This window comes from Enhydra lutris, unplaced genomic scaffold (assembly GCF_002288905.1).
Source record: "Enhydra lutris kenyoni isolate GAN:26980312 unplaced genomic scaffold, ASM228890v2 scaffoldscaffold57, whole genome shotgun sequence".
Taxonomy (NCBI): Eukaryota; Metazoa; Chordata; class Mammalia; order Carnivora; family Mustelidae; genus Enhydra; species Enhydra lutris.
In genome coordinates this window covers 8,610,125-8,638,049 of record NW_019154141.1, presented here as the reverse complement: position 1 = coordinate 8,638,049, position 27,925 = coordinate 8,610,125, and the positions used below count along the sequence as shown (strand labels likewise).

At 49.4% G+C, this 27,925-nt stretch overlaps 1 protein-coding gene across 2 annotated transcripts in view; it reads left to right on the top strand.

The window, feature by feature from the left end:
* LOC111158066 (mitogen-activated protein kinase kinase kinase 3) overlaps positions 1–27,647 on the top strand; it is a 62,166-nt gene extending 34,519 nt beyond the window's left edge. For both annotated transcript variants that reach the window (XM_022519875.1, XM_022519874.1), the window contains 11 exons: positions 5,396–5,516; positions 13,746–13,879; positions 16,779–16,852; positions 18,777–18,844; positions 19,058–19,150; positions 19,745–19,936; positions 20,491–20,639; positions 21,292–21,423; positions 21,963–22,092; positions 22,427–22,604; positions 23,711–27,647. In XM_022519875.1, coding sequence (XP_022375583.1) covers positions 5,396–5,516; positions 13,746–13,879; positions 16,779–16,852; positions 18,777–18,844; positions 19,058–19,150; positions 19,745–19,936; positions 20,491–20,639; positions 21,292–21,423; positions 21,963–22,092; positions 22,427–22,604; positions 23,711–23,939 — 1,500 coding nt within the window. In that variant the 3' untranslated portion in view covers positions 23,940–27,647. The remainder of the gene's footprint in view (positions 1–5,395; positions 5,517–13,745; positions 13,880–16,778; positions 16,853–18,776; positions 18,845–19,057; positions 19,151–19,744; positions 19,937–20,490; positions 20,640–21,291; positions 21,424–21,962; positions 22,093–22,426; positions 22,605–23,710) is intronic.
* Positions 27,648–27,925: the final 278 nt, after the last annotated feature.

Sequence of the window (27,925 nt, the reverse complement as noted above, 5' to 3'; positions counted from 1 at the left end):
AACCCACTGAGCCACCCAGGCACTCCTGGACCATTAACTCTTAATTTATTCCAATTACAGACTTCTTCTCTAACCATGTTTATGTTTAACTTTTCACTCTTGACCTTATAACTTCCTAGACTCAGATTTTCTACTATCTTAAAATAATCTCAAGCTTACATTCTTTTGTCACTTCTATCTGTCCCAGCTACCTTAAACTGATGATGGCATTTTGTTTTGTTATCTTAGATTCTCCCTGACAAAAGTAAACTTCTGATCTTCTCATCCAGATGTTGCCCACTTCCCAAATATCCCAACAATGAGTTTGATGCTATCTTGTCTACTATTTAAGTTCAAAATATCAAGGATAATCTAAATAGTAATTCTTTTCAGTCTTATTAAAGTAAGGGGCAAGTGCAGGAAAATAGGACCAAAGTTGTTGAGTACAATAGCTTCAGTCTGGCCCCTGTTTAAACCTAACACCTTACATGTATAAGTGCTTTTGTCTGTCATTTGACTCTTGCAACTTTTAGAGGTCCATGGCAAGCATATGTACTCACTAGTCTATACCTGGGGAAACCAAGACTTAGGGTCACTTGCCCATGGTGAAGCAGCCAGTGGTGACAGAGCTGGTCTAGAATCCAGATCTTCTGACTTATAGTTCAGTACCTATCAGTTACCATCCCGGAAAGGGGTCTTAGAGTTCTTGTAACCCTTGGAAGACCTCCCCCAGGTTCCTCCATAGTTTATCAGAAGCAGAACAGAAAGTATAATGTTGCCCATGGGGAGAAGTCATGAGATGTTGTGTCATTCTCTTTCCCACAGCTCAGAGGGTAACCAAGCTGGAAGAAGGTCCAAGGGAAGACAGCGTTTTCAAGGGATTATATGTGGTCGCCTTTAGTGCAGAAAGTCACCCTAATCATATATAAGCAGTCAAAGTCTAGGAAGCACTGGAGAGTGCAGATAATGAAAACACAGATTTAGTCCCCTTACCTCAATTTGGATGAACCCTTTATTTTTTTTTTTTTTAAGATTTTATTTATTTATTTGACAGAGTTCACAAGCAGGCAGAGAGGCAGGCAGAGAGAGAGAGAGAGGGAAGCAGGCTCCTTGCTGAGCAGAGAGCCTGATGTGGGGCTCAATCCCAGGACCCTGGGATCGTGACCTGAGCCGAAGGCAGAGGCCTCAAACCACTGAGCCACCCAGGCACCCCTGGATGAACCCTTTAAATACTGGGTGTTATCAGGGTGCCTGGGTGGCTCAGTCATTAAGTGTCTGCCTTCAGCTCAGGTCATGATACCAGTATCCTGGGATCGAGCCCCGAATCAGGTTGCCGGCTTGGTGGGAAGCCTGCTTCTCCCTCTCCCACTCTTCCTGGTTGTGTTCCCTCTCTCACTGTGTCTGTCTCTGTCAAATAAAAAAAATATTTATTAATAAATAAATAAATAAAATCTTAAAAAAAGATATTGGGGGTTATCTTAGAAGAAAATACAACTGTTGTAACTATTGTAGTCTTCTGTGCAAAGTCTCTTGGTGCCACCCTTGAAGCAGAGGACTGGAGAGATCCCGGGGGCCATTTCTTACCTTGTGTTCCTATGAACCAAACTGAAACAAACACACAGAAACACATGCGCGCGCGCGCGCGCGCACACACACACACACACACACACACACACACACACACCCCTTTACCCCCTGCAGAGTTGAATCCACTTGTTCATTTTGTCTCTACCACCAAATCTTTTATCAAGATAATCTGTGAGCCTACTCTTGTGACCACTTTTTCTGCTGATCTCCTAGTTTCCAGTCACTGCAGTCTTTATGGATGTGGTTCCCTGGTAATTTCTCATGTCGTTTGTGTCAGCTATACACACTGCTACCTACAGAGTCCTTTGGTGAGGTTTACACTGAGTAGTCAAATGCCACCTTCTGTTTGCTATGATTACAACATTCTGTTGGCCACGCTTTATACTTGTGGGCTCTCCTTTCACTCCACTACAGTCCCCTTTTGTTTTTCCTAGCCCCTCCTTCCTCTTTCCCACTTCTTTTTTTTTTTTTTTTTTAAGATTTTACTTATTTATTTGCCAGAGAGAACGAGAGAGAAAGAGAGAGAGAGAAAACAAGCAGGGACAGCGGCAGGCAGAGGGAGAAGCAGACCCCACCAAGCAAGGAGCCCGATGCAGGACTCGATCCCAGGACCCAGGGATCATGACCTGAGCTGAAGGCAGAGATGCTTAACCAACTACACCACCCAGGCATCCTCTCTCTTTTCCACTTCTGAGTTGTGCTCAAAGTTCCCTGAATCCTTGCATGAACCTCATTTTTGTTTACCATGCAGTTCTCTTTTATCCCCTTAAATCAGGGTTTTCAGACTTGACTGAATATTACAAATACTTGAGGAGATTTAAAAAACACCAGTCCTTGGGCACCATCCCCAGAAATTCTGTTGTAGGTGGTGTGAGGTGTCTGAAGCCCCATAGGCAGCTCTAGTGGGTGGCTAGGGTCGAGACCCAAGACCTTTAATTGAAGTATGACTCTCCTCCTAAGACCTTGCTGCTCAAAGTATGGTCCATGGACCAGCAGCGTCAGCATACCTGGAAGCTTGTTAGAAATGCAGATTCTTGGGGCGCCTGGGTGGCTCAGTGGGTTAAAGCCTCTGCCTTCAGCTCAGGTCATGATCTCAGGGTCCTGGGAACGAGCCTCGCATAGGGCTCTCTGCTCAGCAGGGAGCCTGCTTCCCCCTCCCCGCTGCCTGCCTACGTGTGATCTGACTACTTGTGATCTCTTTCTCTTTGTCAAGTAAATAAATAAAAATCTTTAAAAAAAAATGCAGATGCTCAGGGCATCTGGCTGGTACGCTCAGTCAGGTAGAGCATGTGACTCTTGGTCTTGGGGTTGTTAAGTGCAAATCCCACATTGGGTGTAGAGATGACCTTAAAATTAAAATCTTAGGGGTGCCTGGGTGGCTCAGTCGGTTAAGCGTCTGCCTTCCCCTTAAGCCATGATCCTGGGGTCCTGGGATTGAGCCCTGTATCGGGCTCCCTACTCAGTGGAGAGTCTGCTTCTCCCTCTCCCTTTGCTGCTCCCCTTGCTTGTACTTTCCCTTGCTCTCTCTCCCACTGTCAAATAAATAAATAAAATCTGAAAAAAACAAAAAACAGATTTTTTACCCCATCCCAGACCTACAGAGTCAGAACCTGTGTTTTAACAAGGCCCTAGGTGATTTGTGCACATTAAGGGGTAAGAATCCCTGCCTTCGGGCGCCTGGGAGGCTCAGTGGGTTAAGTCTCTGTCTTCAGTTCGGGTCATGATCTCAGGGTCCTGGGATCCAGGCGCGCATTGTCTCTCTGCTCAACGGGGATCCTGCTTCCCCACCCACCCCCACCAACCTCTTTCCTTGCCTCTCTGCCCAATTGTGATCTCTCTCTCTTCTGTCAAATAAATAAATAAATAAATAAGTAAAATTAAAAAAAAAAAAAAAAAGAATCCCTGCTTTGAAGCCTCCACTGATTCCCTTCATCTGTTTTCCAGCCTGTTGCTATAACTTCAGCCTTTTCTTCTAAAAACTGATGCTTGTGCTGACTGCGGAACCTACTTTCCTGTCTCCTCTCTTAGAGTTTAAAATTGAGTTTAGAGTGTATGTTCTTCGGTGCATTTCAAATTCACGTCGCTGCGGTTTATGGAATTCTCACTCCGTGCAAGGCCCTGTGTGCAGGCAGGTGTCCTCAGGGGGCTCATCACGGGGCTCTTCTCTTTCCGACTGCGGGGCTGTGGCCTTTCCTTGCCCTTTACCGGCCTGCTTCCCCAGTGTGTGGCTTTGACTGTTTTTTCCTTTCTGACTCTCAGCAGAAAGCTATTGCACATCGGAGGCTTCAGCAAGAACATTCCACTTCCCCTTGGTTCTGACTTCCCGTTAGAGCAAGACAGTTTGTAAAGACAGCCTTGCATGTGATAAAGTCTGGCGTGGAGAGACCAGAGGAGGCTGCTTGGCAGCTGAATTCACCCCTGAGAGCGGGAAGCCTTTTTCCTGGAGGACAGGATATAGTTTGTTTAGGTTGGACTTTTTTTTTTTTTTCTTATGTGAGGTAGAAGAGCTCGAGAAGCGGGTCGAAACTTTGCCTCAAGTTATTTAGCACTCCTGACCCCCATTCCCACTCTCGGCAGTGCTCCACGTGCTTGTAATCGCACCCCCACATCACTTGCTCACTCACTGCCCACCTTCGGTTTTCCGCTTTCTCATTGTGAGGGCCCCTTGCGTTGCTTTGGTGTTTTTTTTTTTTTTTCCCTAGGGCTCACTTGATGGTTTCACTAGAACAGTGCAGAAGTGAGGGTGCATGTGGTGAGGTTGCTGACCCTATTCTGGGGTCCTTGACCTCTGGCAAAAATGGCACCTGTGATAGCCTTTCCCAGATGAACACAAGCCTGAGGTGGTTTCTCATGGAAACCCTGGTGATACTAAGCAGCTGAGATTTTGCTGTGATTTGGAGGGAGTGATTGTGGTTGGGGAGAAGCAGCACATCAAGCTACTTTTAGAAATGCATGTTTACCAGCCAGAATTCTGTTGGGCAGGGAGGTTGTGGTCATTCTCTATTCTGACCACCCTCCAACTCGGCAGGTGATCTCGCTGCTGAAATAATTTCCTGCTATTTTTTCCCAAGCTCTCTCTCTGGAGATTTTATGAGAGGGTATTTACAACTCGCTTTTCTGTTTGACATATTATTATAGGAAAACCTGTTATTCTTCCATGCCTGGGTCATCACCTCTTAAACTGGGGCAGTGGGTCTCAGTGCTCAGATATCACTGAAGCTATAAAACTACAATGAGGAGGGGCGCCTGGGTGGCTCAGTGGGTTAAAGCCTCTGCCGTTGGCTCGGGTCATGATCCCAGGGTCCCACAATCGAGCCCCGCATTGGGCTCCCTGCTCAGCAGGGAGCCTGCTTCCTCCTGTCTCTCTCTCTGCCTGCCTCTCTGCCTACTTGTGATCTCTGTCAGATGAATAAATAAAATTAAAAAAAAAAACTACAATGAGGAAATAGTGGTTTGCCAAGACTGATTGAGGAGTGAGATTTGGGGGGAGGCTAGATACCTCGTCTATTGAAAGTGTGATGGCAGGGGCACCTGGGTGGCTCAGTCAGCTAAGCCTCTGCCTTTGGCTCAGGCCATGATCCCGGGGACCTGGGAGGAAGCCCTGCATTGGGTTCTCTGCTCAGCAGGGTCAGGGGGTGTCTACTTCTCCCTCTCCCTCTGCCCTTCCTCCCTGCTTGTGTTCTCTTTCTCTCTCTCTCAAATAGATGAATATTTTTTTAAAAAAGTGGGAAGGCAACTAAGAGCACGAGGAGTCCTAGGGAAGGGCAAGCAGGCCTTTCTTGGCCTGTCTGCCTAAAGATGGTTCAGCCTTTTTCCTCTTATCTTACAGACCAGTCCCTCTCCCCATTCTGGGGTGTCCAGGCAGGTGCGGATCAAAGCTTCCCAGTCTGCAGGAGATGTCAATACCATCTACCAGCCCCCCGAGCCCAGAAGCAGGCACCTCTCTGTCAGTGAGTATTTCACCGCTTTTTTCCTTTTCATCTAATTTATCTGCCCATGCTTTTTAAAAATCAAGTATTTATTAATTTAAAAAACCACCATCAAACATTAATAGACTATTACTCCATGTAAAATCATCCTCTAGGCCTTTATTGGGGAGGGGGGGAAGGGGTAGAGAAGTGGCTGGGATGGTGTCCTGACGCTTAGAGAGCTTACAGTGTAACAAGGTGATGGCACGACCAAGTTCCTTTTTAAACATGTCTGAAAAAGTGATTCCCTCAAAGATCTGCTGAAGACCTCTGGCAACGAACAGCCCACTCTCATTTGTGACCATTGTCTCATCAAAGAACTGGAGACCTGAGGTTAGGAATAAGGCCCAACTTTGAGTGTTGACCTCAGACCTCTTGCTTCTGATTCCCAAGAAGTCCTTATGCTTTGGCGAAGATGTTGATCAATTAAACTCTTGGAGAATTAAACCAGGTTGTCTGGGAAGGACGGGAGACTGTTGACATAGTATATAGGATTGGCTAACTGGAAGAAAACTATGTAGCTGCCCCCAGGCCTCCACAGGAAAGAAATCCATGTCAGTCCTGTGCATTACACCGGATAACCTAGTATCGCTCTGGATCCCATTTTCCAGAGTCTGAGGAGAAAGCCCATGTCCTGAATTGTGGAATTTGTATCAAGAGGCAAACCTGGCCTTATCAAACATTTGTGTTGAACCTACTGCCCTAATGTGGCTGAGACCCCCGCTGCTGCTAGGAAGACAAGTTCTGTCCACACAGGTAGAGTTGCATCGAACGGAACTGCTCTCCGAAGATCTTGAGCTGAGCTTGGGGAGTTCGGAACATCACGCTGAGCCTGTCTGTGAGTGAGAAGCCTTCTGAGAGGGTAGCAGGAAGAATGTGTTACTGAGGCACTGACTTTGCCTTGCTGAGTGATTTTTGGAACTTGAGCAAACATGGTATTAAGTGTTGCCAAGCTGAAGATCTGTGTATGAGTTTCATATTTCTCTAACATTGTGGATAATTGGTGGCTATGTTTTCAATAAGCTGGTAGAGGAGAGAGAGAGCCAACCCCCCAGCAAGGAGGCCCTATCTGGAACATCTCTGGCTCTGGAATCCAGGTGCCCTGAAGCCTAGGAAACTCTGCCAGCTTGGCCTCTGTTCCAGAGCCCTCGGAGAGATTGAGGGGCTGGAGGAAGGCAGCATTGTTCCTTTGTACAGTAAGCAATGAGGGTTGACATGGGGCGGTGATTGGGCCTGCTTCTGAGCAAGAGCCTGTGATTTGTGTGTAGAGGCAAGAGCCAAATGCTGGGCCATTGTTGTGAGGAGCCATATGTGGAATTTCCTTGTCTGAGAATGCTGAGGAATAGGATTTCTATGAAGTAATTCCTGTGTATCTAGAGAACGGCCTCCGTAGCCTCCTGGCACACGTAGATCCAGGGTTCCGTCGTTCAGTAAGCAGTGTGTACCAGCCCTTGAGCTAGGGTAAGGGCTACAGTGGAGGCATGTATGATGGAGGCTACAGGGTGGGGTGGGAGGAGGCATAACCAACTCAGCCCAGGACTATGGAGAAGCGCTTCCACAGAAGAGGAAACATCAGGGGCGCCTGGGTGGCTCAGATGGTTAAGTATCTGAACTTCGGCTCAGGTCATGATCTCCAGGTCCTGGGATTGAGCCGCAGGTCGGGCTCCCAGTTCAGTGGAGGGTCTGCGTTTCCCCCTCCCTCTGCCTCTCCCCCTGCTTGTGCTCTAGTTCTCCATCTCTGTCTCTGTCTCCGATGAATAAATAAAATCTTAAAAAAAAAAAGAAAATATCAGAGCTGCCACACGAAGGAAAGATTTACTGGCACAGGACCGGCACAGATATTCCTGGCACAGGACGGGGCACCTGCCAGACACTATCACAAAAGAAGGTGGTGGGTTGGGAGAACCATGACTGGCATGGAGTATGGAGGATGTGAGGGAAGAAGTGGGAGGAAACTGCCAGCCTTTCCATAGAGCCGAGAAATGGCCTAGGTTATTTCTAACTGGAATGACTAGGGACAGGCATTCTGTGGAAGAGCTATTTGAACTGGATCTTTAGAGATGGTAGGGGATTTCAGTAGACAAGGATGAAGGGGGAACGCTTTTCAGCTGTCTGTGGAGATTTCACTTGGCCTTCAGCCTGGCTGATTTAAAGGAGAATAAAGAAGCTGAGAAGGGATCCGTGGGCCACCCCTAAGGAGCCTGGACTGCCCTTGGGCTTGTTTGGTAGGCTGTGGGAAGCCATTAACCAAGGGACCAAATGTTGGTCCCTTACGCCCATCTCTGTTACAGTGCTCATCATATTATCTTACTCTCTTTTCTCTCCCTCTCAAACTCCATTTTTGTTTATTCGTTTATTCACTTAGGATTTAATTGGCCAAGTATCAGCTGTGTGCAGGAAACATGGGAAGCAAAAAAGACCTGGCTCCTGCCCCTGTGGCTCTTATAGCTGCATGGGAAGACAAACACTTGTCATGATGAGACTGTTGTGTAATTTATAGGCTGTGACTGAAAGGAGTATGGTGCCAGGAGCATGTATCCTAATTTTGGGGCCAGGAAGGCCTTAGCCTATGATCCGGAGTGTGAATGATGCAAAGGGGAAGTAGGGAAGAGAGTGCCAGGCAGGGAGAGCTACACATGTGGAGGCCCCAAGAACAATGAGGCAGAGGAATGGACTGAGGCTGGGGAGGGAGGCAGAAGCTTGTGGTCCATGATGAAGATTTTGGTCCTTAATGTTGAAAGCAGTAAAAATCCACTCTCTGGTTTTTAAAGTGAACAGGAATAGGTGGTATGACATACGGATTTGTGTCTTGAAAAGATTACTCTAGATACAGTGTGGAGAACAGATTGCAGGGGAGCCAGAACAGACCAAAGGGGAAACCACGTTAAGCTAATGTAGTTTGGTCCGGGTGAAGAAGACAGAAGTTTGGATTAGGCTAGTGACAGCAGTGGAGAGAGGAAGGCACAGATGGATTTGAGACATTTAGAAGGTAAAGCCAACAGAACATGGTGTTGCTTGGTTCTCAAAGTGTGGTCTGGGAACTTGGGGTGGGGGCGGTCCCTGAGATCATTTCAGGAAGTCTATGATTTGCCTTTTTACTCCATTCTCTCATGAGTGTGAGTGGAGTTTTCCATAGGTCACCCGACTGAGGTGATGTCATTGCTCTGAGGGCTAATGGAATGTGTGCTTGTGTATTAGTGTGTTTTCCAAAATGTTTGAGCTTTAATTTCTTTTTTTTTTTTTTTAAGATTTTATTTATTTATTTGACAGACAGAGATCACAAGTAGGCAGAGAGGCAGGCAGAGAGAGAGGGGGAAGCAGGCTTCCTGCTGAGCAGAGAGCCCGATGCGGGGCTCAATCCCAGGACCCTGAGATCATTGACCTGAGCCAAAGTCAGAGGCTTTAACCCACTGAGCCACACAGGCGCCCCTGAGCTTTAATTTCTAATATAGTGAATATTAGTTGAATAACCCACTAATAAAAGCTCTTCAATGTTCTTGATTTTTTTTTAATTTTTTAAATTATTTATTTGACAGAGAGAGAGAGAAAGAGAGATCACAAGTAGGCAGAGAAGGGGGAAGGGGGAAGCAGATTCTCCACTGAGCAGAGAGCCTGATGTGGGGCTCGATCCCAGGACCCTGAGATCATGACCTGAGCCAAAGGCAGATGCTTAACCCACTGAGCCACCAAGGCGCCCCTGTTCTTGATTTTTAAAGTGTAAAAGGGTTTTAAGAGGTTTAAGAACCACTGTGGTATTGGATTGACTTTGTGAATGTTGCAAGAGCAGGAGGTTAAGTTACTGGTTTATGGATCTGGATAAATGGCCCTGCCTTTCACTAAGACAGTAACGAGAGATGAGAGCCTGGTTTCCTGTGCTGAGAAGAGGCAGACCTGATGTTTTAGATCAGTTGAATTGGAGGTGGCTTTGAGACAGCTAAAAGGAGCTATCAAATGAACAGGTAGATATATAGGTCTCTACCTCAAAGGAGAGGAAATCAGGATGAGAAAAAAAAATTAGAAATTGTCCAGGTGAAGCCACAGGTCCAGTTGAGAGGCCCTAGGCAAAGACTGCAGAGTAAGAAGAAGCTGAGAGCTGAGCCTTAGGAACCCAGACACTTAGTGGCCAACTAGAGGAGGATGAACCTGCAAAGGACACAGGATAGGAGTGAACAGAAAAGCAGGAGAGGGTGGGAGGAGGCCTTACATGGTACTAGCCAGGCTGGAAAGGGTAAGAGACACAACTTGTTGTTTTCATCCACAGTTGTCTGAGTGCTTGCTGTGCTGGGCAGTGTAAGGCCTTGTGGAAGTAGAAGAAAACAGGAAGAAGGGAGAGTCAGTTTTTTAAGTATCAGGCATGAGAAGTCCTTGCAGTAGAAACGGGGTTAAAAGAGAAGCCTTAGCGATTCAACCCCCAAGCAGCAGGAGCAAAGGGGCTTTGCCTTCCTCCCTCCCCCAGCATGAAGAAACAAACCTATGAGTATTTAGTGAGAAATGGCAACATGAGGGTCATTCAGCCCCCACAGCACCATTTTCAGTGATGGGAAAGTGCAAGGTAGCCCAATCCGTGCTATTTCTTTGAACTTCTTCCTTATACTGAATTGAAAATCTGCCTTCCCTCACTTTACCCAGTGACTCTGGTACTGCTCTCTTGAGCAACACAGATACAAAGATAACATCTTTCATATGACAGGTTTTAACTGTTCAAAACCAGCTGTCATGTTTGTATTTTGTTTGCCCCATCATAATATACATACCTTGAATTTAATTTTTTTTTCAAACCAATTAGTCTATTAAACTAGTTCATGCTGAAAGACAAAAACAAGCAACAAACAAAAACAACAACAACTAGGTAATGAGTTAACCCAAAAGACTCCTGTGGGAAGATCTTCAGACAAGGCAGGTGGAATTTCCCTAGGTGACAGTGCACTTCCTTATATCTCTGCCCGTAGAAATTCTGCCCACCTTTGAAGCTGAGCTCAAGCACCATTTTTTTCCATAATATGTTGAGTGGTGCCCTTAAGCCACGCAGCCAAGCCTCAAATACAGGACTTGTCCCTGCCACATTCTGACTTCCACTGGGTCTAATGCATCTCCTTAAGTGCCTTTGTCTCTGGTCCTACTCCATCTTGCTCCTGTGATGCCACCGCAGTCCCACAGTGAAGCAAGCCAGATTGCAGCCCCTAAAAAAAGGGCAGCGGGGGAGTGGAGGCCATCAGTTCTTTCAAGGAGTTTGGCTGTGAAAGAGAAACAGAGGTCGGTTAGTGGCTTACAGGAGAGGCAAGAAGGAAGGTCAAGGCTATAAATTAGAGATCTGAGCATGCTTACGAAGAAGGGAGGCTCAGAGTCAGCTGAAAAGGAGAATGACGCAGGTGCCAAGGGGACATGGGGAAGGTGACTCCTGCAGGTGACATGGGGAGTGCAGGTAGAGGGTGCCTGATGCCTTGGTAACGGGGAGGGGAGGAGGAGGAAAAAATTCAGGCAGAGGAGGAGAGAGTGTTGAAAAGATGAGGTGAGGGGCGCCTGGGTGGCTCAGTGGGTTAAAGCCTCTGCCTTCGGCTCAGGTCATGATCCCAGAGTCCTGGGATCGAGCCCCGCATCGGGCTCTCTGCTTAGCAGGGAGCCTGCTTTCTCTTTTCTCTCTCTCTCTGCCTGCCTCTCTGCCTACTTGTGATCTCTGTCAAATAAATAAATAAAATCTTTAAAAAAAAAAAAAGAAAAGAAAAGATGAGGTGACTTGCAGGGAGCCCTGGCAGCAGCTGGTTACAGAGCCGTGCACGGCGCAGACCTCCTGCCCTGGTGCAGCTCGAAGGGCGGAGCCCCCCATCGCACAGGTCAGCTTCCTTCACCTCCACCGGGTTTTCCTCCTTGCCTTAAACTCTTCTGTGATGCCGGATGAGACCAGAAACTATTTAGTAGCGGTGGCAACTTCAAAATCAGATGGGAATTTTGGAAGTTGAAACATCCAGGAAGTTCTCAGGGTCTTATGGGATGAAATGTTGAGAAGCTCCGTTCTGCACAGCCTGGTCCAGTGGGAGCACACCGAAAAATACTGCTCAGGATTTCCCAGAGTTGATTCCTCCCCCAGTCTCATCTGCCCAGCAAGAGATAGCAGGATTTCGAGAAAATAGTTGATGGCCAAAACAGCTATCTCTTTGTACTTGCAATGTCCTGCGCATTAACACTGACCCCAAACCCTAAAACTCCCTGCGGAGGGAACTTCCTGCCCGCATCAGCTTCCTGACCGAGTCTCCCATGGAAGGGCTAGAATCGGAGACCCCGTCTTTCAGCTTTCGGTGAGAGTTTTGCTCGGACTTTGCACTATGGGTTAAGGAGCCAGTGAGGGCTGGCATGCCCTGGGAGAACTACAGCCGGTCAGCAGCTTCAAGCCCTGGCTTTCTCCTTGTGTGTAGAACACCTTGGTGCAGAGCTGTGGGTTGCTCTGCACACAGGACGACGACTCTGCTTTGTTGCTTCAGCTGCTGCTGATGGGGCCCCCTTGACACAAACAGCCTCATGAGAACAGAGCAAGACCCGTCTGGAATGCTAAGGAAGGGCATCCCAGAGAGCTTGCCATCCCCACCACACCTTCCAAGGCCTAGAGTGAGTTGTCTTGCATCGTACTGTGGTTGTACTATCTATTTCACTGCTGTCTTTGTTAATACGTTACAACATGTCTTTGTTAATAATGGGTGCATTGGTGAGTCTCGCAGCCCGGCATCCTGACCCGTTAAGGTCCCTGTCTCATTTCTTCTTGACGGCTGTTGTGTGTCTCATTAGCCCCCAATTTTTGAATTGAAGATAAAAACAAAACTGAAAATGCTCTGGAGCAGTTCTGCCAACTCCTGGTTTTTCCATTTGCTTCCTCTGATAGCCATTGGTTTGGGGAGACTTCCCTTTCCTGCCCCAAGCTGTGGGCCTGTGCACAATAGCCCCTGGCCCACTGCCCATCAGATAGCCAGGCCGGCTCTCTGCAGGCAGTGGTGTGTACTGGAAAAAGTGAAAGTCTCTGGCTGGAAATAAAAGCTCAGAAAACCTTTGCTATTTTCCCCCAGCCCCTCCTGGGTCTGTAGAGCTGGCCTCATGCAAGCCAGTCCCATCCTACCTGTAAAACCAGGGGAGAGTTCAGTGGCAACTGGTAAAGGAGAGAATGGGTGTCCAGGGCCTTGGATATTTTATCCCAGGGAGGCTTCACCTAGAGAATCCCTGTAACAGACTGAGGGCAGTTCATCCTGTCTGGGGATCCTTTGGACCACTGTCTGGGACTTCATCAGTAAGTAAGTTTTTCTTCCTCTCTAATCAGTCCCTTACAAGAGATACTTTTGGTTCATTCTCTGTCAAATGTGTAATACCTTTTCACTCCAGAGTGTATTGGTCAGGGTTCAGGTGCACAGGGTAGAATCCATTCTAACTAGTTTTGGGAAGAAGAGACTTAGCGCACATCCTGGTTTACAAAGTGATTGTAGAGAAAGAAACAGATTCTAGGTTAAGAAGCCACAGGGCTCCTCCCTCTTCTGTAACCAGGAAGCTACCAGATTCAGAAGCCCCGTGCCCCTCTGCTCTGGTCCACAGCGCGTACATAGGAAGGTCTGCACCTGTGTCTTGATGTCAGGAAAACTGGACTCCAGCTGCGGGGCCTCTGCTAATGCCGCCGCGTACAAACCAGGCCTTCTGCGACTGCGCCCAGGAGCAGTGGGAGCCGCAGGCAGCCAACTAAATCTCACCCAAGCACATCTGATTGGCTGGACCTTAGGGGGTCTTAGGAATAATAGCTTTTAGCTGATTAACTTCTGAAATACAGGAAGGCATACTAGAAAGTTAGAATGGATCTTTTTTTTTCTTTTTAAGATTTCATTTATTTATTTGACAGAGAGATAGCAAGAGAGGGAACACAAGCAGGGGGAGTGGGAGAGGGAGAAGCAAGCTCCCTGCTGACTCGGGGCTCAGTCCCAGGATCCTGGGATTATGACCTGAGCTGAAGGCAGACGCTTAATGCTTAACGACTGAGCCACCCAGGCGCCCCAGTAGAATGGATCTTGAGTCTAACCCTTTTCTATCTGCCTCATAGAGTGAAGGAAATAAATGGAATTCTGCTGAGTTCCTACCTGGTACCAGCCTCTGCACCAGGTGTTTGGTCTGACCTCACCCCCTCTCTGCCGCTCTCCACCACACATTCTGGGCTCTGTTGTCAAAGGTCTTGTTTCTGTGCTCTAGGCTCCCAGAACCCTGGCCGAAGCTCGCCTCCCCCTGGCTACGTGCCTGAGCGACAGCAACGCATTGCCCGGCAGGGTTCCTACACCAGCATCAACAGTGAGGGGGAGTTCATCCCGGAGACCAGCGAGCAGTGTGTGAGTATAGGGCTCGGGGTGCGCCTTGGCATGTGTCCAACCAAGGTTGTAATGGGGCTTCTCCGTGGGAATGGGACAGAGCTGAGGGATCTGAACCCCATCCAGTAGCTCCTTTGTAAACTAGGCCTTCCCAGATACGGATGAATCTTTTTAGGGGCCAGCTGTTAATTCCTGCCGCGAACAGTGTGTAAACTACCAGCCACCTTGGTGTTGGATGAGCATTTGACAGGTATTTCCTCTGCTGAGCTGCCCTCAGTGGGCTTCCTGCAGAACCCCACTCTGCTATTGGAACACTTCCTTACAACTGCCTGTGAAAGCAGCAGAGTTTAACCTATGACCAATCCTAAACTCACAGATTTTGTTGTTCGTCAGCCATGTTTTAGTTTTACTATTTCTTGATGAAAGGTAGGGGGTGTACCATATCCAAATTACACTATAGAAATGCTTACTTTGGGTGAGTTTTTATGATGGTAGCTGTGTTAGTCATCTCTTCCTACACAACAGACTACCACAAACTTAGCAGTTTAAAAACGCCATACAGTTATTATTTTATAATCTCCCTGGGTAAGGAACCGAGGCATGATTTAACGGGGTCCTCCGTTCAGGGTTACTTCTTCTTGCTGTCGGTTGGCCAGGGGCCACTCTGAGCTCCTAGAAGCCACTTTCAGTTCCTTGCTACATGGCTCTCTCACAATGTGGCGGCTTTTTCAAGGCCAGAGGAGAATCTCTTGCTTCGGTCTGTAATAAAGATGGAGCCATCAACTGTAACGTAATCATGGGGATGAATATGCCACCCCCTTTGCCGTAGTCTTGACTAGAAACTATCAGTTCTACCCTTACTTTAGGGGAGGGGTTTATACAAGACTGTGACTCACTGTGGCGGCCACCCTTAGAGTATGCCCACCACAATGGCTCACCCATTTTAAGGGCTAACTTTTACCTAGTGGCTCACTTGATGAAAATGGCATTTTGGCTTCGTGAACTCAGCAAGAGTGAGATCTTTGGCTTCATTGTGAAGTCTTTTCGATAAGCTTGCTTTGATTGCATAAGAGAAAGATCCGCTCTTAAAAATGTTTAGGATTTGGTCTGGGAAAGGGAAATTTATTAAGAGCAAAGCATCCAATACAAGGGCCAGCACCACCGCATGAGGGGGTTTACAGAGAACTGATGCTTATAACTTTTCTTTCCCCTAAAACTCATTCTTAAAACTTTTCTTTCCCAGTGATAGCTAATTTCTATAAAGCATTATCCAAAGTACATAGACTGTGAGAAGCCCTTTACACTGTTGCTTTTATTTCTGTAATTCCTGCTTTCCAGATAAATTTATGTTTAGGGCAGTGACCTGGGGTGCTTTTAGTTAAGGATTCCTTTATTGGGTATTTTACTGACCATCCTTTCTGTTTTCTCTAGCCAGAGCACTTCTGGCCATCAGCTGTGTTAGAGGTGACTTGGGTGTAAAATCTGAGATTGTGAATGAGTTCATTGCTTTTGTCTCTGTCCTTCCCCATGGACCTATATCCTGGTCCCTTTACATCTTTGCTTTACCTGGCTACCCTTGGAAGGTATGGGAGTATTGGACTCCTAGTGAGGACAGATTTTTAGACAGAGGCCAAAGAAGAAATGCCTCGGTCCTTCCCCTTAGCTAAAGTGAATTGTTCCTGGTAACCAGCAATTCAAGATAAATCCACTTAACAGAGACCAAAACAGTGTAGTATATAGTGAAAGAATATTCAACTGGGACTTTCTTGAAAAGTGAAACTAAGATAGGTTTATTTTGTTTTTTCTTTCATCAGATTAAGGTAGTAGTTGCATCTGTTTGCTAATTTTTAGAATGAACAAAAGCATGATTCATGTTAAGTTTTTTGGCTTAATTTTTCTAACAAAAATTTTGCTGGCACAATGTAACCTCCTTTACTTCCCCTTTGACTGCTGTGACACTGTTATAAAGAGGGCCCTTTTTAACAGAAGGCTTCATAGGATTCAGTGGATTTTCCAAAGGCCTCTCTTGAATCTTTGGTGTTCTTCCTCCTTCCTAACATGCCTTTCACGTTACTGTATTTGCACATTCTTCTGTTAACTGGTCTCACTTTTAACTTATGGGCAAGATGAACCCTAGTATTAAATAGGAAGGGGTAATTTGAGTTGGAAACTAATTTTATGAATGTTGTTAGTGAATTCTCATAATTCTGATTTTTGCTTCCCTCTGTAATGTTTAACTTTGGATCTCAGACCGTGAATACTCTAATAAGGAATCCACCCACGGGCAAAATGAAGGGACATGAGTTGGAGACAAAGCTAACCTGAAGGCTTTTTGTTACCTCATTGACCAAGGGCTAGAGAAACATTTTAACTTACATAGATACTTACTGCCTCCCTTTGAGAACCGGGAACATTTTTCATCTGTATCAGCTGCATAATGCTAGTTTCGTGACTTGAAACAATTCTCCTAACCTTCCTAGACCTTCAGTGGCCTATGAAACAAGGGCAATACTTGCCTCTGTAAATTTTAAAATTATGAAGTATAAACAGAAACATTACAGTCCCACCCATATGCCATGGAAGCCTCCGCGGGGTAGTACCAGCTTCCGTGCCGGGCTCCCAGTGTTCATGAGCCAACAAAATGCCAACGTGAGAAGTAGTGTCTCTGCTTTGCTCTCCTGGCAGAGCTCCTTGGGATGCTGGCCAGGCATTTTTTTCCCTCCTGGGAAGTTGCCTTTCAAACTACAGGGGAGAATGGTACCTTCCTAACCATTCTTCCCACTGCACAGGCAGAGAAAGGGTACTTTCATATTTTGACAAAAAGGACTATTTGCTGGCCTTGGCTAGGTCAGTGGGCCATGAGTTACCTAGCTGGGACTGGAGCTGGGGCTGGGGTTTTATTGTGTGACTTGCCTTGCAGATACTGGATCCCCTGAGCAGTGCTGAAAATTCCTTGTCAGGAAGCTGCCAATCCTTGGACAGGTCGGCAGACAGGTATGGGACTGTGGCTGCTTTGGGGGCTAGTGCATAGGCATGTTTGGGACTGATGGGCTGAGGAAACAGAGTTAGCTAGTATGCCTCTGATCTAGACGGCAGTCTGCAGGTCCACGGTTAAAACATCATGCTTCTGGGGAAGAAACCTCTTTATGGGATGCCTAACCCTCTCCTTAATTTTTCAAGTACTGTGAGAATGTTATGTTTGTGTAATTAGGTGAGTGTAACAGTAGCTCACAAGAGCAAGTCACATGCATTAAATGTTTGCTCTGTTATCCCAAGCGCTTTACTTGTTTTTAGTTTCTGTGTAATACATGCTGCTCTTGTGCCCTTGGCCTCATTGCTGTGATCTGGCCTGAGAAGTAGTGAACCTTCAATGTTTTGGGGCAAATATTGAATTCTTACCTGTGCATTTACTTTCTTTTTTTTTTTTTTTTTTTTTCCTCCAAGTGTTTCTGATGGAGTAAGAAACTGGGAGAGAAAAACCAGAAAACGAAATATCCAGACTGCCTAGCTTACCACAGTATCTGCTTGGTGTGTAATCTTGTTCTCACACTTTAGGAGGGAACAAGTGCTGTCTTTTACATACCAAATGGTTCTGTAGAGCCGGTTCACCCATCAGCAGGGGTATGTTTAGAGTTGGCTTTGGCACTGATCCAGCCAGTCTCTCACATTGACCTTGTTATGCCCAATAGCATATTTGATCATGGCTGGCTGGGCTTAGGGCTGGACCAAGTTTGGGGATTTTTTTTTTCCTTTGTGTAACTGATAAATTGTTCACATGGGTACTGGCCAAATCTGTACTTTGTCTTTCCTAACAGATCTGCAAACTGATGAACACTGTCTTCCCTCTAGACGTCATAGAGTACAGTCATAGTTACTTGTTGGTGCCCAGTTCATAGCATTGCTTGGGGCTTGCTCTTCAACCAGGGGAGCAAGGAGGCCCAGGTAAAAGTGCCAGGAGCTGCTTCCACAAACTGAAGACTGCCAGGATAGGGACCAACTCTGATTTTGGATTATCTCCTAAGCTTTATGGCCAAGCAGGGCTGGGAGGTGGGGTGGGCAGCAGAACAAGCCGTGGAAGGTCTAATAGTTGTGAAGTAGGAGGCAGCCCCCATGTCATTGCCTTGACCATTTCTGACCCGGGGCCCTCTCAAAAGGCAGTCTCACATGGAAGGTAGAGGACCATTCCAGTAAATTCTAGGAAAGATAGCTGAGTGTACCCGCTTGATCCTTGGGTTTTGCCTCCGTCCCTCCAATGCTTTGTTTTCATTTCCTTGGGAGTAAAACCCAGTGACCTGGACTTACTCCTTTGAGGCCTGGCCTCACTTGAGCACAGGGCTTTCCTCTCCTCCTTACAGGATCTGGAGCCACATAGACCCCAGCTCCCCATCAAATATAAGTCAAATAGCTTCCCTTAACCTCTCCATTCCTCAGTTTCCCTATCTCTAAAGTGGGGTGGTGCTTAGTCTGAAAGGAAGATATTTGGTGTTGTTATTTTTATTACTGCCTTGGGCAAGAGATGTTTTGCAACTCATCCCCTGTTACCAAGGTGGGAGGAAAGAGCGAGAAGGGAAAGTGGTGTGCCAGATTCCAAGGTGGAGTTTTCGAGGGCTGGATGAATTGATTCTTCCAGGTCCTGTCAGATTTGGACCTCAGACTCTTAAAGAGAAAGCAGTAGGCCGAACTCAGAAAAGGGCTGTTTCTCTCAAACTCTGCTTCCCTCCCAAACTGTGAGGAAAGATTACACACCAAGCAGGCATTGTGGTAAGCTAGGCAGTCTGGATATTTTGTTTTCTGTTTTTTCTATCCCGTGTAATGATGCGGGAGGGAGTCAGAAAAGAGAATCCTGTCTTCTGCCCTCATGGGAAGCTTTTTGAAGTAGGCTAAGTCTACACTGTGATTTTGTTTTGTTTTTTTCCAGCCCATCCTTCCGCAAATCAAGAATGTCCCGAGCCCAGAGCTTCCCAGACAACAGACAGGAGTTCTCAGGTGAGTTCCCCAGATCCTGGAAGAGCACCACGGGGTATCTGGTTGAAACAGCAGGCATTCTGCTTTTGGTAGCCAAGTTGGGAAGCCAGAACTGTATTTTAACTCTCCTCTGGCCTGCTGCTCTGAGGTCTCAGGTGACATAGGGGCTTAAATGGCTCACTCACACTGAGCTGCCCCAAACCAGCCATTCCTCATCTCCTCTGTCTTACTCAGATCGGGAAACTCAGCTGTATGACAAAGGGGTCAAAGGTGGAACCTACCCCCGGCGCTACCATGTGTCTGTGCACCACAAGGACTATAATGAGGGTGAGTAATGCCTCTACCCTGCCCCCTGCTGGCTGCCTCAGAATGGACATGGGTAGAGCTTTGCCATCCAAAAGCCACTGCCAGCGGCGGGGCCCAGGCCCTCCAGACCAAATGTTTTCTTTATTCCTGAGGAGCTGTGGCCACACTTGAGGCACTAGAGACAGAGGGGAGATGGGTGGAAGGGCGGTGTTTGGAAACCAAGATGCTGCCGCTGGAAACACTGTCCTTGGTCTGAATCCCTAGTGTGCCCCATGGTGCTAGCTCTCCAGCGCCCTCTTCTGCCCCATGGCAGCAGACAGAATGGAGCTTCCGCAAAGGTTTAGGTTTAGGAAGACAGACAGCAGCAGTGGATTGGCCTTGTGAGTGATGTGGTGCTGGAGGGTTAGCCCTGTGCCTTCCCTTTGGCCAGAGCTTCCTGAACCATCCCTGGCTGCTTCCTAATTTCCTGCTTTTGTCCTGATTCTCAGGGTGCTTGGGACATTAGCCATTCTGGCATGGATTAGGTACAAGGGCAGATGGGATGATGTGGTTTGCACATTTAGCCCCGTGGCCAGGGGTCTGACTTGCTCTACCCTGGCTCCTGCATCCCTTCAGGCAGAAGAACATTTCCACGAATACGGCGTCATCAAGGCAACCTCTTTACCCTGGTGCCGTCCAGCCGCTCCCTGAGCACAAATGGCGAGAACATGGGTCTGGCAGTGCAATACCTGGACCCCAGAGGGCGCCTGCGAAGTGCGGACAGCGAGAATGCCCTCTCTGTGCAGGAGAGGAATGTGCCGACCAAGTGTGAGGAATGGGCCCTGGCCAGAAGGGACTGCCCAGGGGGTGCTCAGATAGGCGGCAGCGCAGGAGGCCAGAGGTCCCCTGGGGCTTTTCAGCTCAGCAGGAGGCTGCTGTGGCCCAGCCTCACTACACTGGAAGAGCCTGTGGGTCGGCGGCGGATCCCCTGGACCTTAGGCCTCGCTCCGCTGTGGTGTGGCATGCCACTCCCCGCTCTGGTCTTTAGTCTCTCTGTGTTTAAACGGACTCCTCAGTCTTTGCCATATTCAGATGTTTAGGGACTTAGGAAGTAAAGGTATCTGATCAATACAGAGGAGTGTTTAACCGTGACGGTAGCCAGTCGTCTGTCTCTCAGGACTCAGACTCAGTGGTCCCATGGATCAGGGAGGGCCCTGAGCCTGCTCTGGATGGGGGTGGAGATGCTGGGCTGAGAGATGGGAGGGTGCTGGGTGAGCAGGGTCTTGAGCTGGAGGTCCCATCACAGAGCCTCTGGAGACTAACAGAAGATCTCAGTAAATAATGTACCTGAGCTAATGCTCTTTCCTTCCATTCTCCTATAGCTCCTAGTGCCCCCATCAATTGGCGTCGTGGGAAGCTCCTGGGCCAGGGTGCCTTTGGCCGGGTCTACCTGTGCTATGATGTGGACACAGGACGTGAACTTGCTTCCAAACAAGTCCAGTTTGATCCAGACAGCCCTGAGACAAGCAAGGTACTGCCTTCCCCATGGTCTGGCTTCCAGTTTCCCCCCTTAACAGAAATTCCTATCTCACTGTGTAGATTAACTGCTCAAAAAGCTACAGGTTGCTTCCCCCATCATTCTTCAAGTTCCCTTGCTCTCCACCCTGGCCATGGCCACGGGGCGAAGAGACTGTGGTCTGAAGAAGCATCAGACCCCCTGGGGGAGGGATTAGGTATAAGGAGCTGAGTTGATGTCAAAGTACCAAACCACCTGCGCTGAGAGGCAGCGGCCAGCGCCACAAAGAACAGTACCTGCCCACCCTCCCCAAGGGAGGCCTCTCAACCCTCATCCAGGAAGGAGCTTAGCTTTGGAGTTCAGCTTCGAGTGTGGCCTACACTCCAATCTCAGTGAACAAATGCAGCAGTTACCTTAACTCAGTACCTACACCCTTTCTCCCACCCCACCGTCTGCCTTCTTCCGGCATGGGAGTGCCGCTGTCCCATGGGTCACCCAGCATTGCATCCCAGGGCCAGACGGTTAAGAGAGTTCCCCTTTGCTCCAGCTGAAGTTCCCAAGGCAGACAGACCCCTCCGAGGTCACTTATTAGGGCAACCGGAGCTGATTCCAGGTGGGCAGGAGCGGGACCCTGCAAGCCAGGGTAACCCCCGGGTCCCTCCCCTAGGAGGTGAGTGCTCTGGAGTGTGAGATCCAGCTGCTGAAGAACCTGCAGCACGAGCGCATAGTGCAGTACTACGGCTGTCTGCGGGACCGTGCTGAGAAGACTCTGACCATCTTCATGGAGTACATGCCGGGGGTACGTGCTCCTCCATGCATGTGGGACACCCACAAAAGAGGCCACCCTGACCTGAGGCTTATAGGGTGGTTGCACTGTCCAGTAAGGACCGCCTGTATCTGGAGCAGAGGGGCCTCCCTCCTGGATTTTGGTCATACATTGCTTAAGGGGACCATTCTGGTTACTCTGCCTGGCTACCCCCCCAGCAAAGCCAGGGGCATCGCTCACTGGGATTGCCTGAATCACTCCTTTGTTGCAATGCTGGGGGCTGGAAATAGCCGTGCCCCCCTCCCTACCCTTTTCTTTCTTTTTTTTTTTTTTTTTTAATTTTATTTATTCATTCCACAGAGAGAGATCACAAGTAGGCAGAGAGGCAGGCAGAGAGAGAGATAGAGGAGGAAGCAGGTTCTCTGCTGAGCAGAGAGCCCGATGCGGGACTCGATCCCAGGACCCTGAGATCATGACCTGAGCCGAAGGCAGAGGCTTAACCCACTGAGCCACCCAGGCGCCCCCTCCCTACCCTTTTCTGAGCTGACTCCCTCTGACTCCTGTGGCTGCAGGGCTCAGTGAAAGACCAGCTGAAGGCCTACGGAGCTCTGACAGAGAGTGTGACCCGCAAGTACACCCGGCAGATCCTGGAGGGCATGTCCTACCTGCATAGCAACATGATCGTTCACCGAGACATCAAGGGTGAGCAGGAACAAGCTATGGGGTCCCTGAGACCTGGTCACTTAACCATTCTGAATTTTCTGAAAAGTGAGACTCTAATTGCTTCCTTGGGATGTTGGTATGGATTGATTGGGTAATTGGGGAAGCCACTTGTAGAGTGCTGTGCAGATGTTGGCCATGGTGGTGATCGTTTGCTATAGGGCGGAGCCAGTGGCACTCTGTGCACGTCATGTCTCATTCACGGTAGTCTCCATCCTTGCCTGCAGCCCCGTGACCTGGTGGGGAGGGGAAGAGGGTGGATGGTAGAAAATGCTCTAGGGCCCAGAGTTGTAGCCTTTGCCCTTTCATGCCTTAGGAGCCAACATCCTCCGAGATTCTGCCGGGAACGTGAAGCTGGGGGACTTCGGGGCCAGCAAGCGCCTGCAGACCATCTGCATGTCAGGCACAGGCATGCGCTCCGTCACTGGCACGCCCTACTGGATGAGCCCCGAGGTGATCAGTGGTGAGGGCTACGGAAGGAAGGCAGATGTGTGGTGAGTGCTGAGGACATGCGGGGATGGCCTCTCCACGTCTGGGCTGTCATGACCCTAACTTGGAAATGAGCTGTGGGGGCTGTGCGGTGTGGTGGGAGGAAGAGGAGACTCACCTCTCAGTAGCCAGGCCAGGAGGCAGGCTCCACGAGTACAGGGACGTTGGTGCCCACCCCAGCACATACGGCAAGTGCGTTGCCTTTTAACCTCAAATAGCGCCTATCTGCTATTGATGAGAACTTGGGCCATGGAAAACATCCCTAGTGTTTGCTAAATTCCTAACAGAAGCAGCACCAGTCTGAAGGCCTGGGTCAGTCTCTGAATCGTAGCAGGATTCTTTCTTTCCTAGCATTCAGATGGCTTGTGTTTGCTCTATCTTCCTTCTTGTGCATCCTCTGAAAGGGCCTGGAAGTTGTGAGAGCATCTCTTCCCCTCAGAACGGTATTGTGGTGGGCTGAGTAATGGTTCCCCAAAGATGCCCATGTAGTAATCCACGCCCTGTTAATGTTTCCTTATGTGTCAGCAAGGCCTTTGCAGATATGCTTAATTTAAGGATTTTGAGATGGGGAGCTTATCCTGGATTATCTAGGGTGGCTCAGGATAATTGGAGTCCTTACAAAAGGGAGGCAGCAGGTGAGAGTAGATAGCAAGAGATGGGACAGTGGAAGCAAGAGACTGGAGTGGTATAAGGAGGGGCCGTGAAACAAGGAGTGCTGGCAGCCACTAGAAGCAGAGCCTCCAGAAGGAACAATCCCTGCTGACCCGTTGACTTTAGCCCATTGAGACTAGCTCTGGACTTCTGATCTCCAGAATACATTTTTGTTATGTCTTATGCTTATGGTAATTTGTTACAGTGGCAATAGGAAACTAACACGATTATCTCAGAGCTCTTTCTGTCCATGCCAAGGGGACTCTTCCCCAATCTAAAGATTCACCCAAGTGGGTGTAGGTCAATGAAGCCCTTGTAGATGAGGCCTTGGGGACCCCTACAGAGGTGTCAACCCTCAGCTTGCCCAGTCCTGCCTCAGGGTGTTCTGAGAAAGGTACCTCCTTTCATGATGGTGGGCAGGTCAGGGAGCCTGGGATGACATGGGATTCTCTCTCTCCAGGAGCCTGGGCTGCACTGTGGTAGAGATGCTGACAGAGAAACCACCTTGGGCAGAGTATGAAGCCATGGCTGCCATTTTCAAGATCGCCACGCAGCCCACCAATCCTCAGCTGCCCTCCCACATCTCTGAGCACGGCCGGGACTTCCTGAGGCGCATATTTGTGGAGGCCCGCCAGAGACCTTCGGCTGAGGAGCTGCTCACACACCACTTTGCACAGCTCGTGTACTGAGCTCGCAAGGCACACTGTTGCCAGCTGCCCCTGCTGCGGGGCAAGGGGCTACTGAGGGGCTCCGCGAAGTTGCTGCTTCTCCCAGGCAATGCTGTGGACCATGGAGCTCCAGTCCAACCAGCGTTTGTCTGCGCCCCTCCCACCACTGGGGCTCAGAGCCACGGCGGGGTGGCTGCAGCCTCAAGGACTGGGAGCCCCCAGCCTGCCAGACCTGAGAGCTCTGGCATCCTCAGCTCCACGTGGAGGGAAAGGGGCTCGGAACAGTGTGCAAAGCGCTGAGGGCCTTCCCCTCAGGGCTATGTGTTGATGCCGCAGTCAGCGCCAAAGCCCCACGGGTCTGGGGGCCCAGGACGGACATGAGGGTCTGAATAGTGTTACTTTCATTCAGAGTGTTATTGTGTTTCTCCTCCCATGTCTGGAGACCACCAGGGCATCTCTGGGCTGGATAAGCCCACCCAAGCCTGAGGTAAAGCCCAGCATCCCACAGCCAATGGAAGGCAGAGGCTGGGGCTGTGCTCTCCCCGGAGCCCCCAGGTCAGCTTCGCCAGTCCCTGTCCTTTACCAAAGATGAATGAAGCAAATGTTATGCTGCCTTATTCAGGGAAGGAGGAGCCCATCCTGCCTGCCCCCATGACCCCACACCCCCCCTCCCCCAGCAGGGGCTTTAGGTGTGGAACTGCCCCCACTTGGGGGGGGGGAGACCCAGTTTTGTCAATGCAATTGTCTCTGTTTTACAAGTTGGAGTCACTCTTATGCTGTATCCAGTTTCTAAACTGGAGACTGTGTGCCCTCGGGCTCTAAGTATCCCTGTTGTGGGCTTGGGCCTTGGGCTGGATTGGAAAGAGCTGAAGGTAATGGCCTTTGTATTCCTGACCTGGCACCTTTCCCCCCACTGGAGCAGAAAGGAATATGGACATCATGGTGAGGGGATCTGACCCAGCTGGCTGCCCTGAGCCCTGGGCAGGCTCTTCTGGATAGCCAGGGAAGTCGGATCAGGCTGTCTGTGAGTCGTGACCCTGCTAGGCCAGAGCCCTCTCTGCCTGGTAGAAGGGAGAGCCCATAAGATGTCACCAACTCTGTCCCAAACTACCATCTCTGTTCCTCCTTGGCCAGCCTCACCCATCCCCATGAGGTCTCACCTCTTTCCCTTCTTAGAGGAGGAATGGTAGCAGGGGTCGGGGAGCCAGTATCTCCAAGCAGCTTAGAGTTGGCCTTATTTACCTCAGCCTGGGCGCTGGTCTTTTCTTCCGGCCCCTCCCCTCCAAAATGTGCCTATTGCTAAAGCTCCTCCCTCCCAACGCCCAGTTTCCTTGGGAGTTGTCATTAAAGGAACAACAACAACAACAACAACAAAACAACGTCAGTGCCCAGGGATGGGCCTCTCTGGGGAGCTTGGGATTAGCGCCAGGCAGCTCATTGCCAGCCATGCCCACTTCCCCATGGGCACCAGAACAAGCCAAAGCCTTCGTTGTATGTTGACGATGCACTTTTATGAATGTAGTTTCTATCGCTGTTTTTAGCCTTTTCACATCATGTAATGTGAGGCCTTGTACTTGTTAATTTATATCTCAGATCATATTTGATGGTTTTTATATATATCAATTCTAGATTGTTACAGGTGATGGACGCCTCAAGAGAGAGAAGAGAAAATGAAAGCAGCTGGTTTTGCAGGAATGTGTGTTGCACGGTGCCAGCTGGGCCTGAGCCCCTCTGTTTCCATCCTTTTCCCCCAGGGGCCTCTGTCAGGCACCCCAGCTCAGCCCTCTGAAGACAGTGAGCATGTGCTCCTGTCTCCACCTCAGCCCTGGCCCAGGGTGGGGACTGGCCCCTCAACTTGACCAAAGCCGCCACGTGGCAGCTCGGCCTCTCCACGACTCCATCCTGATGGCTGTAGCACTCTTCTTGGGCCCACACCCCCGTCCCCAGTCCCTGTTCCCCAAGAGGAAACAGCACGGTGCGGATGCGACAAGACGACTCTGTGTGTCCCAGCTTCAGGCTCTCACAGAGCCCCACCTCCTGGGGTCTTACCTCACAGGGAATGGGTTTTCAAAGTGAATTTGCAAACAGGCCAACAAACGCTGCACTCCAAAAAAACGAAAGACCCTGATTTTTTTTGTGTGCCAAAAACTGTGGACATGCTGGCTCAGCATCCTCAGGACCAAGCTGTTGCTTAATTTTAATTTATTGTCTTTATAGTAAATAACCCAGATAACAAGCTGTGGGCCTAGGACAGCCTGGGCCCGAAGATTCTAAAAGGCAGTCCCCTGGCAGCCCCAGGCTTGCTGTGAGAAGGGCCGCGCTGCCATTTGCTCAGCATTCCATGGGCTATGTCAGCCTCGGCCAGACCTACGTGGAGAGGCCAGGGCTGGGGACAGTCCACACTCCGCCGCCCTCCCGCCCCTCCTGCCCCTCCTGCCCACCTCAGCTCTGTGTCTGTGTCTGAATTGTGGATCGTGCAGAAGAACCTGCAGCCATAGTTACTGGACTATATCTCGACCGAGGGCTTGCAGTGCAAAGCCAGGCCAGTGTCGCGCATTACTTACAATAAAAGGGATCATTTATACCCAAGGGGTCCTGTGGCAATGCTTCCAGGTGGGGAGTGGAGAGAGTAGGTGTTTTCCCAGGAGGAGCAGGTATGGTGCCTGGTAGCCAGCTTGGGTCCCTCAGCAGAGAACTTGAAATGACTCCAAGCAGGGTCCGAGGCAGGGTGACTTGGTTGATACCACTGCTAGCTCAGAGGTGGCGCCCTTCTTTCCCCACTGGCAGGAGCTCTGCTGAGGGTGCTTGTCAGGACTGATTATCAAGCCGGTACTGTCAGCCACCCCTGACCCAAGTGTCACCAGTGGCTGGGTTCCAGAACTTCATGGCATCTAGGAGTCTTCTCAGGGCAGGGAAGTCCTCCCCTGAGCCGTGTTCTGCAGGGCAGGGCTTAGTCATCTCCAGGAGCCACGTCTCTGTTATCTTCCCCTGGCCTTGCTCAGAGCAAGGAGAGACTGCCCTTGTCCCCATCTGAGGCCTCCAACGCAGAATTTGGGCCAGCCTTGAATGAGCCTCTCAGTGCTCCTCATGCTGAAGACCCAGTGCCATTTCTGCTGAGACGCAGCTCTGCTGCAAGGGGCAGCGTCTACTTCACACAGCACAGTGGCCCATCTGCCACCAGTTTGAGTACCCACTCCCTACCCTGACCTATGGCCATGGCATCACTTAGGAACATACGGTCTTAGATCGGGTGCAGTGGCAGCATGTCCCCCAGGAGTCAGCCCTCTGGCTCCACCGGTTCATGTAGCCCACGGACAGTTTGGGGAAATCAGAACAGATGGGTCTGGGACAGACATCCCGGACTTCCCGCATATAATCCGCTCGGGGTAGGGGTGTCTCAGGGCCTCCAGGTTGGCTTTGCTTGCCCTGCTGTAAACTTGTCCCTCAGAGTAGCAGATAAGCTGTTTTCTCCTTGGACTACCTGAGATGGGACTGTGGCTGTCCTACTCCAGAGCTTGAAAAAGCAAGGGGAAGATGACAGATGGGGAAGGACACAGTGAGCTAGAGAACTTTCAACAGTACTTGCTGAATATGCTGGTGTCCACCATCCTTTGCTGATTTCCAGGGCGAGGGGGTTCCAGACAAGGACTCAGCAGAAGGGTTCTGCCTTGTAGTATACTGAAAGGCAGTGAGGCCATGCCCCATCACCTACTGATGGCCTGACCCTCTTTTTTTTTTTTTCTTTTTAAAGTAAGTTCCACACTCAGTGCAGGGCTTGAACTCATAACCCTGAGATCAAGAGTTGTATCCTCTACCAACTGAGCCAGCTGTCCTGACCCTCTTGTAACCGACCCAAGGCTGAGAAGCAAAGTGGAATTTCTGTTCTAAAACCACTCTGGTTATGACAGCACGGAGGCCTGCCTGTTTAAAAAAAGAGCACCCCCTCTTTTTCTCAGGCTGGCATCACTTCCTTCACACCCATCACGAGCCCCAGCCCCCACCCCAAT